General features: G+C 39.3%; 1 protein-coding gene across 1 annotated transcript in view; it reads right to left on the bottom strand.

The window, feature by feature from the left end:
* Positions 1–13,068, bottom strand: part of MRC1 (mannose receptor, C type 1) — a 97,271-nt gene that overhangs the window by 15,044 nt on the left and 69,159 nt on the right. The window contains exons 19-22 of the mRNA XM_011976583.1: positions 12,838–12,938; positions 11,988–12,133; positions 11,475–11,589; positions 7,091–7,257 (exon numbers count right to left, since the gene is read on the bottom strand). Coding sequence (XP_011831973.1) covers positions 7,091–7,257; positions 11,475–11,589; positions 11,988–12,133; positions 12,838–12,938 — 529 coding nt within the window. The remainder of the gene's footprint in view (positions 1–7,090; positions 7,258–11,474; positions 11,590–11,987; positions 12,134–12,837; positions 12,939–13,068) is intronic.

The following is a 13,068-nucleotide window of genomic DNA, read 5'->3' as shown; positions in this document are numbered from 1 at the left end:
GAGGGAAGGAAGAAGGGAGGGAAGAAGGGAGGGAAGGAAGAAGGGAGAGAGGGGCTGAGGGAAGTCAGAAATAAAGACAAGAGACCTAGTCAAATCATTTTACTTTTTTGCTGGAGCCCCCAAATTTCACTATGTTTATTTTCACAGTTATCTTCATTTTTTGTTTGTTTGTTTGTTTTTGTTCGTTTGTTTTTGAGATGGAGTCTCACTTTCTTGCCAGGCTGGAGTGCAGTGGTGCAATCCTGGCTCACTGCAACCTCTGCCTCCTGGGTTCAAGCAATTTTCCTGCCTCAGCCTCCCAAGTAGCTGGGACTACAGGTGTGTGTCGCCATGCCCAGCTAATTTTTGTACTTTTAGTAGAGATGGGGTTTCACCATGTTGGCCAGGATGGTCTCGATCTCTTGACCTCGTGAACTACCCATCTCGGCCTCCCAAAGTGCTGGGATTACAGGCATGAGCCACCACACCTGGCCAGTTATCTTCTATTTATGGTGACTATATCAATTTTCCACTTTCTCCTAAAAAGAAGTTTTCTTTTAAAGTAAACTTAAGCAAAAAAAAGGAGTACACTTAAAGAAAATGTTGAGGACTTTAAGTTTCTAGTTTGATATATAAGGAGTTTGGAAGTTGTCACTCCCATCCACAATGCAAGAAAAAGGCTAGAAAAGCTGAAAATCAACAACTTCTTTTAAATGCATTGGAAAATGGAGGTCACAAGACAAACAGCTGCCCCCTAAATTGGAGAAACAGACTGATGGATACAGGGAATCAGAACTGACCAGAGCAGAAGCCCAGGAGCGGAAAACGGGAACCAGTATTGAGGCAGGAGATACTAAATGTCATTGACACATTGCTGGAGGTTCAGTGTGGACAAGTTTGAAAATTAAAAACTATTGGCAGAGGAGTACATGGGGAGGCAGTCCTAGGGAGATTCCAGAGTTTTGTGAGTTTTCCTTCCAGGAGCCCTACCGGATTCTTACAGTGCAGACTGGAGAAAAATCTCCACTTGCTTCCAACAGGAGAGGTGGGAGAAGAGCCATTTAAAAATACGACAGAGCATTCATTCTGTTCTTAATAAGACCAGCACTCAAGAGCGACAACTTTACCCGTGCTTGACTGACTGTGGTTTCACCACATTAACCTAGGAGAAAAGAAATACTCAACTCCAGCCTCTCTAGCTTTCCTGTCTCACCCAAAAGGAAAAAGCAATAAAACAAAACTGAGAAGCACTTTTGAAGGTCACAGCACAGATTCCCTAAAAGTCTGAGTCCCCATCCTAGGACTACGAAATACTTCCCCTCCCCAATATCTTACAGCCATAGCCTTGGGGCTCCCGTATGACAACAGGCAGATACAGCCAAAGAACTGTGCCTCTCTGACATTATTTAAGAAGTCTTTAGCATAACCCAAACACAACAGGAGAGACAGAAACAAGGACACCAGAGATTTTAACCTCTGACACCTAAAGCGACAGCGAACAGCAAACACAGCCTAACTCGTAGCTAAATAAACACAAAACCTCACACTAAATGTCTATTTACCTCTGTTCCCTTTATCCACTACATCAGCAGTTCCCAACCTTTTTGACACCAGGGACCAGTTTCATGGAAGACAAACTTTCCACGGACTGGGGTGGAGGGTGGTTTCCAGATGATTCAAGCATATATGCTTATTGTGCACTTTATTGCTATTATTATTACATTGTACCATGTAATAAAATAATTATATAACTCACCATCACGTAGAATCAGTGGGAGCCCTGAGCTTGTTTCCCTGGTCAATCTGGTCCCATCTGGGGGTGATGGGAGATGGTGACAGATCATCAGGCATTAGATTCTCATACAGAGTGCGCAACCTAGATCCCGCGCATGCACAGTTCACAATAGGGTTCACATTTCTATGAGAATCTAATGCCGCTGCTGATCTGACAGGAGGCGGAACTCAGGCAGTGATGCGAGTGACGGGGAGTGGCTGTAAATACAGATGAAGCTTTGCTCACTCGCCTGCCGCTCACCTCCCGCTGTGAGGCTCAGTTCCTAACAGGTCATGGATTGGTACCCATCTGCGGCCTGTAGGTTGCAGACCCCTGCACTATAATATATACGCAGCTTTCAACATAAAAATATAAGACACACTAAAAGATTTTTTAAACATACACACACAGTTTGAAGCGAAGAGCAAGCATAATAAGCAGACTCGGATGTGACAAAGAGAGTGGAATTATCAAAAATTTAAACAACTATGAATAATATGCTAAGGACTCTAACGTAAAAAGTGGATAACAAGCAAGACTGGGTAGCTAACATAGGCAGAGAGATGAAAATGCTAAGAAAAAATCAAAAAGAAATTCTAGAAATCAAAAACACCTTAACAGAAATGAAGACTATCTCCGATAGGCTCACTGGGTGTGGCCCAGGAAACGAGAGAAAGGAACAGAAGAAGTATTATTTGAAGCAATAATGACTTAGAATTTCCCAAAATTAATGATTGACAGCAAATCACAGATCCAGGAAGCTCAGAGAACATCAGACAGGATAAATACTAAGATACGACATCTAGACACATAATACTCAAATGGCAGAAAATCAAAGATGAAGAGAAAATCTTGAAAGACGCCTGAGGGAAAAAAAACTCTTATCCATAAAGAAGCAAGGATAGTAATTACATTGGATTTCTTTTCAGAAGCCATGCAAGCAAGAAGAGTGGAATGTAATATTTAAAGTGCTGAAAGAAAAAACCCACCAACCTAGAATTCTGTCTCCAGTGAAATTATCCTTAAGAAGTGAAAAGAAAACAAAGACTTTCTCAGACAAACAAACATTGAGAAAATTTGTTGCCTGTAAACTTAGCTTGAAAGAAATGTTAAAAGGAAAAAAGAAGGAAAATTGTATATGTCAGAAACTCAGGTCTATATAAATGAGCATTAGAGAAGGAATAAATGAAAGAAATACAGAATTTTTCATTTTCCTTATTCTGAACTCATCTAACAGATACCAGTTTGTTCAAACAACTATAGTTGTTGTTAAACAACTATGAATAATATACTAAGGACTCTAATGTAAAAAGTGGACAACAATGTATTTGGTGATAATGTATTTGGTGATAATAGCTTATAGATAAGTGAAATAAATTATAGCAATGTTACATGGGAGACGAGGAAGAAGTAGGAGATGCTTTCTTACATGCTATTTGAAAAAGGACTAGAATTAGTTGTAAATGTATACTGTAAACTCAAGAGCAATCACTAAAGAAAGTTTGTTTTTGTTTTCGTTTCAGGCCAAGAATGGTGGCTCGTGGCTGTAATCCCAGTACTTTGGGAGGCCAAGGTAGGAGGATTGCCTGAGCCCAAGAGTTCAAGACCAGCCTGGGTAACATAGAAAGACCCCATCTTTATTTATAATAAAAAAAAAAAGAAAAGAAAAAAATTTTCTTAAAGTATAATTGGTATGCTAGGGGTGGAGAACAAATAAAATGATACAAAATATTGAAGTAAAACCAGAGAAGGCAAGAAAGAGTGGAAGACAAAAAAATGAAATGCAGAATAAAAACAGAAAACAATAACAAATATGATAGGTGTTAACCCAGCTATATGAACAATCATTTTAAATGTTAGTGGTCTAAATACACAAATTAACAGAGACTCATATCTTGGTACAAGAAATTCACTTTAAATATAAAGATACACATAAGTTAAAAGTGAAGAAAAATGGAGAAAGATACACTATACTAACACTAATCAAAAGAAAGCTGGACCAGCTGTATTAATGTCAGACAGAGTAGACTGTAGAGCAAGGAAAGTTACCAGAGGTGAAGAGGAACATTACATAATGATCTAGCAGACAATTCCCCACAAAGACATAACAGTCTGTATTGCATATGTGGCCAACAGTAGAAAATCAGAATACATAAAGTGAGAACTGATAGAACTGCAAAGATAAATAGATAAATCCATGATTAGGATTGGAGACTTCAATACTCTTCTATCAAAAATAGACAGATCCAGCAGGCAAAAAATCAGTAAGAACATAATTAAACTGGACAGTACCATCAATCAAACAGATCTCATTGACATCTGTAAACTACTTCGTCCAATAACAGTAGAATATATATTCTTCTCAAGATCACATGAAACATTCACCAAGATAGACCATATTCTGAGCCATAAAACACGCCTTAACAAATTTAAAAGAACAGAAAACACATAAACTATTCTCTAAGACCACAATGGAATTAAACCAGAAATCAGTAACAGTTGGAAAATTCCAAAATACCTAGAAATTAAAGAAAATGTTAAGTCAATAATAATACACTAATAGTGATACACAAAGACAACCAAAAAAGTGACTGCAGTTTTTCTGAATGAAAGTACATAAGAGACGTGTCACTGTGAAGTCAACACATCTTTAACCCATCCCTTGAGCTACAGAGAATCACAGCCTACACTCCTGCCACAGACATCTTGTCAACCTGCAGTGTCTTCATCCCATGTGATACAACTATCAGGCAACCTGAAACTTACATTTCAAAAGTTCTCCAGTCACCCCATTTCCTTTCTTAACTATTTTTATCCCTCATTATCCTGGCTCAGAGTCTCTGATCCAGAAAACTTGTTACAATCCAAGCATGTTTCCACCACAAAACACATATTAAAAGTTCTCTCCCATTCTCCTTTTCTAACTATATTCATCTTCTCCATTTTAAAGTCCTGAAACTGTTTTTAAAAAACCATTGCCAGGAGCGGTGGCTCATGCCTGTAATCCCAGCACTTTGGGAGGCCGAGGCGGGTGGGATCATGAGGTCAGGAGCTGGAGACCGGTCTGGCCAATGTAGTGAAACCCCGTCTCTACTAATAGTACAAAAAAAATTAGCCAGGTGTGGTGGTGTGCTCCTGTAATCCCAGCTACTCAGGAGAATCACGTGAACCCGGGAGGTGGAGGTTGCAGTGAGCCGAGATCGCGTCATTGCACTTCAGCCGGGTGACAGTGCGAGACTCCATCTCAAAAAATAAAATAAAATAAAAAGCATTATGTGTATTTTGATTCCATTTTTGTGAAATATAAACTTTATCTGTTTATATGCACTGCGAAAAAGTCTGGGAGAAAAATTCAACAAAAAATTAGCAGTGTTTTTTTTCTGAATTGGTGAGATTACAGATTTTGTTTGTTGGTTTGTTTTTATTGTTTCTGTCTTTCTTTATGTTCTAAAAACAACAAAAATGTGTATGATAATGAATGCTTTTGATTTACAAGAAATTCACCTCTCATCCATTAAATCTGTCTAAGCAAATACTGTCTCGCTCCATTCTACTTTCACCTCTTCAGTAAGTCTTCAGTCCTCACCGGTGTCATGAAAATGAAAGAATTTCTCCACAGAAAATTATTTACCCATCACCAGTTATTTTTTATCTAGAGTAGTAAAAGCAAGTTTATTCAAGAAGTAAAGAAACAAAAGAATGGCTACTTCACAGACAGAGCAACCTACGGGCTGCTGTCTGGCTCCATCACCAAAATGTATTCACCTGGCAAATAGCTACCAAATTATTAATGGTCATAAAAATGCCATGTTGAGCAGGTCATTTTTCAATTTTTTTTTGTTTTTTTTTTGTTTGTTTGTTTTTTTGCTTATTTGACAAAGTCCAAACTCCATCATAGGGCATCTACATTTCTCTAAATTCTACTTTCCACCTTTTGTAGCTTACTCCGACTTCTTTTTCTGCATAAAACTCCTGCTACATTCAAAGCCATTTACTCCATTTGCCCAAACACATCATGTATCTCTTGCTTGAAGACTGCCCACCTTGACCATCTAACATGGCCTTTTCATCCTTTTGCTAAGTTCTCCTGATTATTATGTTTTAAATTTCTTGAAACAAAACCCTGGATGGGCATGGTGGCTCATGCCTGTATTCTCAGCACTTTGGGAGGCCAAGGCAGGTGGACCACTTGAGGTCAGGAGTTGGAGACCACCCTGGCCAATATGGTGAAGGCCCAACTCTACTAAAAATGCAAAAATTAGTCAGTCATGGTGGGGGATACCTGTAATCCCAGCTACTTGGGAGGCTGAGGCAGGAGAATCTTTGAACCTGGGAGGTGGAGATTGTAGTGAGCCAAGATCATGCCACTGCACTCCAGCCTGGGCAATGGGGTGAGAGACAGAGAGTGAAAGAGAGAGAGGGAAAAAGAGAAAGAGAGAGAGAGAGGGAGAGGGAGAGGGAGAGGGAGAGGGAGAGGGAGAGGAAGGGAGGGAGGGAGGGAGGAAGGACCCATAGCTGATTCTTTTTCATATTTCTTTCCTCCATCATGGACAAAGACAGTGTCCAGCACATAGGACACCATAGATGTGTGTCGCCTGATTAAGTCACCACCTTCCACAGTGAGTTTGTTTCCTCTTAGCTGCTACAATGTTTATAGCTGATCCTGTCATTAGACATGTTCATTTATTTCCTATCTTCCTTCTTATATAAGACTTGTGGTCTAGTTTAAGTGTACACACTTTTAAGGTAAAAACAAAATCTTCCATTTCGTCACACATTTTACAATCCCTAACATGGTGTTGATGTTGATAAGTTGGTTGTTCAATTATATAAGAAAAAAAGTAGTAAAATAAAGTAGCAATCTGTCTCCCAGGTTGGCGTACAAAAGCATCTGGCACATAATAAGCAGTCTACAAATATTAGCTCATGATCATGATGGTGATGATGATGGATGATGATGATGTGATCTTTAGAAGCAGTAGTAGCTTCCAGGCCTATACCCCAACTACTACAGCAGTTGCAAGGGATAAGGGGAAGGTGACACAAAGAAAGTTGATAACTCTAGGTTGAAGTGTTTCTTTTGACTGCAAGTTAGGCTTAGAATGGAACTGGGTTTCCTGACCCCTCACTATCGCCACTTCCCCAAGCTAAAGATTTTTTAACTGAATATATACTCCCTCCCTCCAAGTCAGCTCAGTCTGAAATAGGTAAAATCTGCAAGCATGGACCAGACCAAGGAGTATTCTGGTAGATTCTTTCATGGAAGAGTAACCAATAAGATGATAACCCTATGCAAGCTGATGGTGTGTAGAGAGGTGACCTGAATCTGATATTTACATCTTCATAAGACAGACTGCTTCTTCTTCCACCGGGGTAACCTTTCCCCCAGTTTGTGTAATGAACTCCTCGTCCATCCGTCCAAAGGAACGTGTGTTCTGAATTGACATCATTCAGCCCAGTCCAGGCACTGAAAGTGGAGTCCTTCATGTGATAGGTAAGAAATGCTGAAAGAAAATGTCATGAAATAATTTTAAACTTTGAGGGTTAATACTCAAAATATGGAAAACATTCAAAATATATGAATTTCAAAATACTGAGCATGTGATTTGTGTCACTGTTACTTAAAAACACTTACCATGAACACACGAACATTCTAATATCAGCATTGTGTTATCACTTGAGCTTTGGACTTTGAAAAGTTTCATACAATAAAAGTCTAGGTTTTATCTAGGCCACTGAAGACAGTTGTGCAAGTTGCACCCTGCCCGAGGGCTCCATTCTGTGCACCCTTATCTGGGTTGTGATGGCCTACAACCACAACTTTTTCTAATTCATAAAAAGTCACCATATGGATTAGTGGCTGTCCTGATTCTGTAAATAAGATAATCTGATTTATATAATAACCATGGAACAAAGGACTCTTAACCCAGACAGTTCTGAAAAAATAAAAACTGTCAAAACAAGAATCATTAGACTGTTGATATGATTTGGCTCTGTTTCCCCACCCAAATCTCACCTGCAATTGTCATAATTCCCACATATTAAGAGTGGGACTAGGTGAAGGTAACTGAATCATGGGGGATGTTTCTCCCATTCTGTTCTCATGATAGTGAATGAGATGAGTTCTTACAAGAGCTGATGGTTTTATCTTTTAATGCTTTGCTTTGCACTTCTCTGTCCTACCACCATGTGAAGAAGGACATGTTTGCTTCCCCTTCCACCATGATTGTAAATTTCCTGAGGCCTCCCCAGCTACGTGGAAGTGTGAGTCAATTAAACCTCTTTCCTTTATAAATTACCCAGTGTTGGGCAGCTCTTTATAGTAGTGTGAGAAGAGACTAACACAGCTGTCAAATTCTCAGTATCTCAGATTGCCAAACCAAAAGTTTCCCAATTGAGATTCCTCCTGGGGAGGTGGGGTAGAAATCCCTGGAGATCAGTTGTCCATCTACTCAGTGTGCTTGGATCCAGGGGACCATCCTGATGCTAAAACGCTCACATCAGGGGCTGAGGATGGTGGCTGGTGCCTGTAATCCTAGTGCTTTGAGAGGCAGAGACAGGAAGATTGCTTGAGGCCAGGAGTTCAAGATCAGCCTGGGCAACATGGTGACACCCTGTCTCTACAAAGAAATACAAAAATTAACAAAGCATCGGTGGCGTGTGCCTGTAGTCCCAGCTTCTCAAAAGGCTGAGGCAGGAGAATTGCTTGAGCCCAGGAGGTTGAGGCTGCAGACAGCCATGGTTGTGCCACTGCACTTCAGCCTGGGCAACAAAGGGAGACCCCATCTCTACACAAATCAGTCAATAATAAATTGCTCACATCACTGGATGATACTATAGAATATGGTTTCTTGCTTATCAATTCTGTGACCAAGCGGATGGTGGCAAACATCCAAGAGACATAAAAGGTTGAATTGTACATGTGTCCCTCCCCTTCCCTCGGCCCACCACCGGGCCTCCCATGGCAGCTGCCATCTGGGGCCAGAACCACCACCTGAGCCATTACTTCCAACACCGACAAGTACCTACTCTACTAAACAACAATTTGCAAACATTTACACTTAAACACGTCTCCTGAATGTAAATAGGAAATAGAATGACTAAGCACTCAGGGTTACTAATAGAAAATACAAAATAGAAATCTGCAGAGATGTAATTATCTGTGTATTCATGAACAAACAAGTTCATGGAATTTCAAGCAATTCCATTGCTATACGCTTACTCTTTCTGCAGAGTAGAAGAGGCAGCTACCATCGCACTCAGAGACTTCTATTTTTCTCAATTAACTAAAGATTTTTTTAAAAAAATTCTTCCAACTTTTTCAGAAAAGAAAAAAGAGCATAAGTACAGCTAGATATGGTGGCTCACACCTGTCATCTCAACAATTTGGGAGGCCAAGGTGGGAGGATCACTTGAGGTCAGAAGTTTAAGGCCAGCCTGGGCAACATAGAAAGACCCTCTCTCTACAAAAAAAAATTAAAAATTAGCCAGGTATGATGGTGCACACCTGTAGTCCCAGCTACTTTGGAGGCTGAGACATGAGGATTACTTGAGCCCAGGAGTTGGAGGCTGCAGTGAGCTATAATCACATCAATGCTCTCCAGCCTGGGTGATCAAGCGAGACCCCATCTCTAAGAAGAAAAGAGCATGGGTAGATAGTTGTTTTGGTTTGGTTTTGTTTTCCAAATAAGACCATAACTTTTGCCTCATCCCCAGCTTGAAATGAAACACGGAAAAGCTCTACCTGCCAAGATTCAGCACTTTTTTCTGCCAACAACCACAATAAGAATTCAACGACGTGTGCCTGTTTTGCCAGGAATAATGTTATTTTATCTGAAAATTGTTTCCTTCTGCACATCTCTATTATCCAGTTTCAGTTTCATTGTGCCAGGAATCAGCACTTTGTGGTTAACAGGGGAAATCAATTATTGTGTTTCTCTGCTGGGTAGCTAAGCCCAAAATGGGGTAGGCCAGTTGGAGAAATGTGAATGTTATGTTCTTGTACTGTGTGCTTTGGTTTGACCCTTTTCTTTCAGTGCCTGACAAATTGCTCAACTTGTCAAACGTTCTCAGTGAAAGCTTGGTTGGGATTTATTGTATAATGTGTTCTCAGAGAGCACATGGTGGCATTCACAAAGCCAAATAAGACTTTTGAGAGAGCACCCTACATGTTTCTAGTGCCTTTCTTACTTCTTATGTTTTTCTTCTATTTTCTTTCTCGTATCATTTTCGAAATAAATGATTCTAGAAGTCAAAGAATCTCAGAACCGAAAGAGAGCTTACAGAATATTCAGTCCATATGTCTCCTACCATGTCCTTATAAAGTTATATATACAGCAAACAACTGTTGAGCATCTTCTGTACTACATACCAGCTAACATACAGGATGCTCTAGCATCCATCTGAGTATCTTCCGGTATAAGCATTTTCACAGCCCTTTAGAAACTTCACCTTCCTCACAAAGCAGTCTATCCAATCAATTCTGTAACAATGGCCCCTAACCCCTAATTTTGAGCCTAAATCTATTTCCCTGTGACCATCGCTCATTGGTTCCGGGTCTTGTATCTGAGGCGACACAGGGTGATCCTTCAAAATCCACATCCTCTCTTTTCCAAGTTGTATAACCTGAGAGTCTTTCAACCCTGACTCACTTGCAGTGATTTCCAAACCCTTCATCAGTTTAGTCTGAATCTCCTGCAGCTGGTCAAAACCCTCCTTAAAGGGCAAGTCACAATTTAACCTAATACCTATTTCAGTGGATGCCTCCACAGAAAGATCAGGTAGAAATGGTGGGCACCTTTCTTTTGATGACAATATCATGATTTTTCCATCTGCTCTATGAATATGGTGAATATTCTCCTTCATAGTTCTTGCTTATTTTCATGTTTTATCAAAAAATGTTTCAAAGCCAGGTATGGTGGCTCACACCTGTAATCCTAACACTTTGGGAGGCTGAGGTGGGAGTTTAAGACCAGCCTGGGCAACATAGTGAGATTCTATCTCTACAAAACAACAACAACAACGACAACAACAACAACAAAAACTTAAAAAAAAATTAGCCGAGCATTATGACTCAGGCCTGCCCTAGCTACCCAGGAGGCTGAGGCAAGAGGATTGCTTGAGCTTAGGAGTTTGAGGCTGCAGTGTGTTATAATCCTGGGCAACAGAGTAAGACCTTGTTTCAAAAAAAAAAAAAAAAATCAAAATTTGTTCAAACTTCATATTTAAAATATCAATTGTGTTGCATTACAAGTTATATGATCAAGTGACTTGTAATGCAATAAATGGGAAAGCAGAGCAATAAATGGGAAAGCAGTAATTTTTCATCTTATTACTAGAAGTACTCTTCTTTGACTCTTTGGGAGCAAACTGGTTTGGTAGAAAGCTGCACAAGCCTAGGTTTCATTCCCAGCTCGACTGCTTAACAGGCAAGCTCCTTCACTCAAAGCTGTCCATACACCATTTCCCCACTCACAAAATGGGGTTATAATACCTGCTTCTTAGAGTTGTGATGACTTTACATAAGGACTTTATATAAAATAAACAGCTTAATATGCGCTATAATTGAATAAAACAGTTTTCAATAAGCATTTGATTTTTTCCACTTTCTTAACTTTTACACTGGAAAACCAAAAAGTCATTTACTGTCAGCGATATTTTACCATTTTGCAGTCAAAATTCCATATTTAAATGCACAACTAATTGCAAAATGGCCGCATACCTTGCTCTTTTTCATTTTGTATGGAGACCAGATTCCCTCCAAAGCCTATACAAGCTTTTCGTGCCTCTTGCCAAGTTTTTCTTTCTTCTTCAACAAATCCAAAGATTTTGAAACACTGGGATGGAAGGAGGGGGCAGAAAAAAAAAGAAAAACCATGGGGGTTAACTAAAGATGATCAACTTTGCTCTACCAAAAGCAAAATTACTCATGAAGATTATAGCTAAATCAGAAATTTCTCACCACCAACTAGAGATTTAAAAAACTGTTAGTTTTATGACCCACTCACTTTCTTTGCAAAGTTTTATTCTCCCTCGGGAGAAAGGGTACATCAATGTGGGTAATATCTCAAGTATGCTCTCAATTTCCATAGAGAGTTTGTCATGCAAATCTTCACCTAGTCTTGCCAAAAATTTTCTAAAGCGATGAGGTTAGCAAAAGTTAACTTTGAACTGAAAGATTTGCGTCACTCTCCATACTGATCAGTGCCAAGATTGCAACTAATTCTCCTAGTACCTTGTTGTTGTAGAAATTCCAACCTTCCTTGCACCCTGATGGGACCGAGGGTTTCGTAGGCATAACCGTGGTAGCATTGATACTACTGTTATGTCGCTGGCAAATGAAGGCATTTGGATAGCCACAGTTAATGTCATTCCAAAAGCCTGGCAAAGAGAAAAATAGTTAAATTAGATTCCCATGTTTATGTTTTAAAACATTATTTTAAAAAAATATATTTATATCTTATAAGAATTCTCAAAACGTATTTAGACTGTAATCAAACTTGGTTTTTACATGTGACTAGAGGTATCCATGCAATATCCTTTTGCTGTTTTACTTAAACTAATAATAGTTCCTCTTTATAGAGGGCATCCTATGAACCAAACAGGTACTTGATGTTGCAGATATATTACCTAAATGGTAATAGCTAATAATAATAACCTAACAATAGCAAACTTTGTATACACCAAGCATCTACATAGTATTTTAGATGTATGATTTCATTTCATCTTCTCAACAATTGATAGATTCTGTCATTATTCCCATTTTGCAGAATAATAAGGAGCCAGAGAGAAATAAAGGAGATAGATAAACAAATTCTGGATAATTTTTTTCAAATAAGAACATGAAAAAGTGGTTCCTAATTTGGGAAGAAGTGAGAAGATTAACTATGTCATTTACTAGTGTAAATGTTAAGCATCCATTCTCCTTATAAATTGAACTGCTATGTTGCTAAAATTAGAATTATCCTTTATTCTCTCTCCTTATCTTGCCTGACATAGCGCACAACTTGCTACTTTTAGTCTACTTTTTGTGACAAATGACACGCCATGCCACAAAGCAAATTCAACATGCATGACTTGCCTACCTGAATTTGAATACATGGTCACACAGTTTTCATCCTCATTTGCAAAATTGGGTTCACCTGTGGCCCAAGACACGTAATCCACTTTGCTTCCATCCATCCAACTGGAAAAGAAAATTCAGGCATTTTGCAATGATCCAATCATTAGAATAATTGGATACAGGTCAGGAGCAGTGGCTCTCGCCTGTAATCCCAGCACTACAGGAGGCCAAGGCGGATGGATCACCTGAAGCC

This window comes from Mandrillus leucophaeus, unplaced genomic scaffold (assembly GCF_000951045.1).
Source record: "Mandrillus leucophaeus isolate KB7577 unplaced genomic scaffold, Mleu.le_1.0 Scaffold1018, whole genome shotgun sequence".
Taxonomy (NCBI): Eukaryota; Metazoa; Chordata; class Mammalia; order Primates; family Cercopithecidae; genus Mandrillus; species Mandrillus leucophaeus.
The sequence above is the reverse complement of the archived record's forward strand: the minus strand, read 5'-3'. Positions and strand labels throughout refer to the sequence as shown.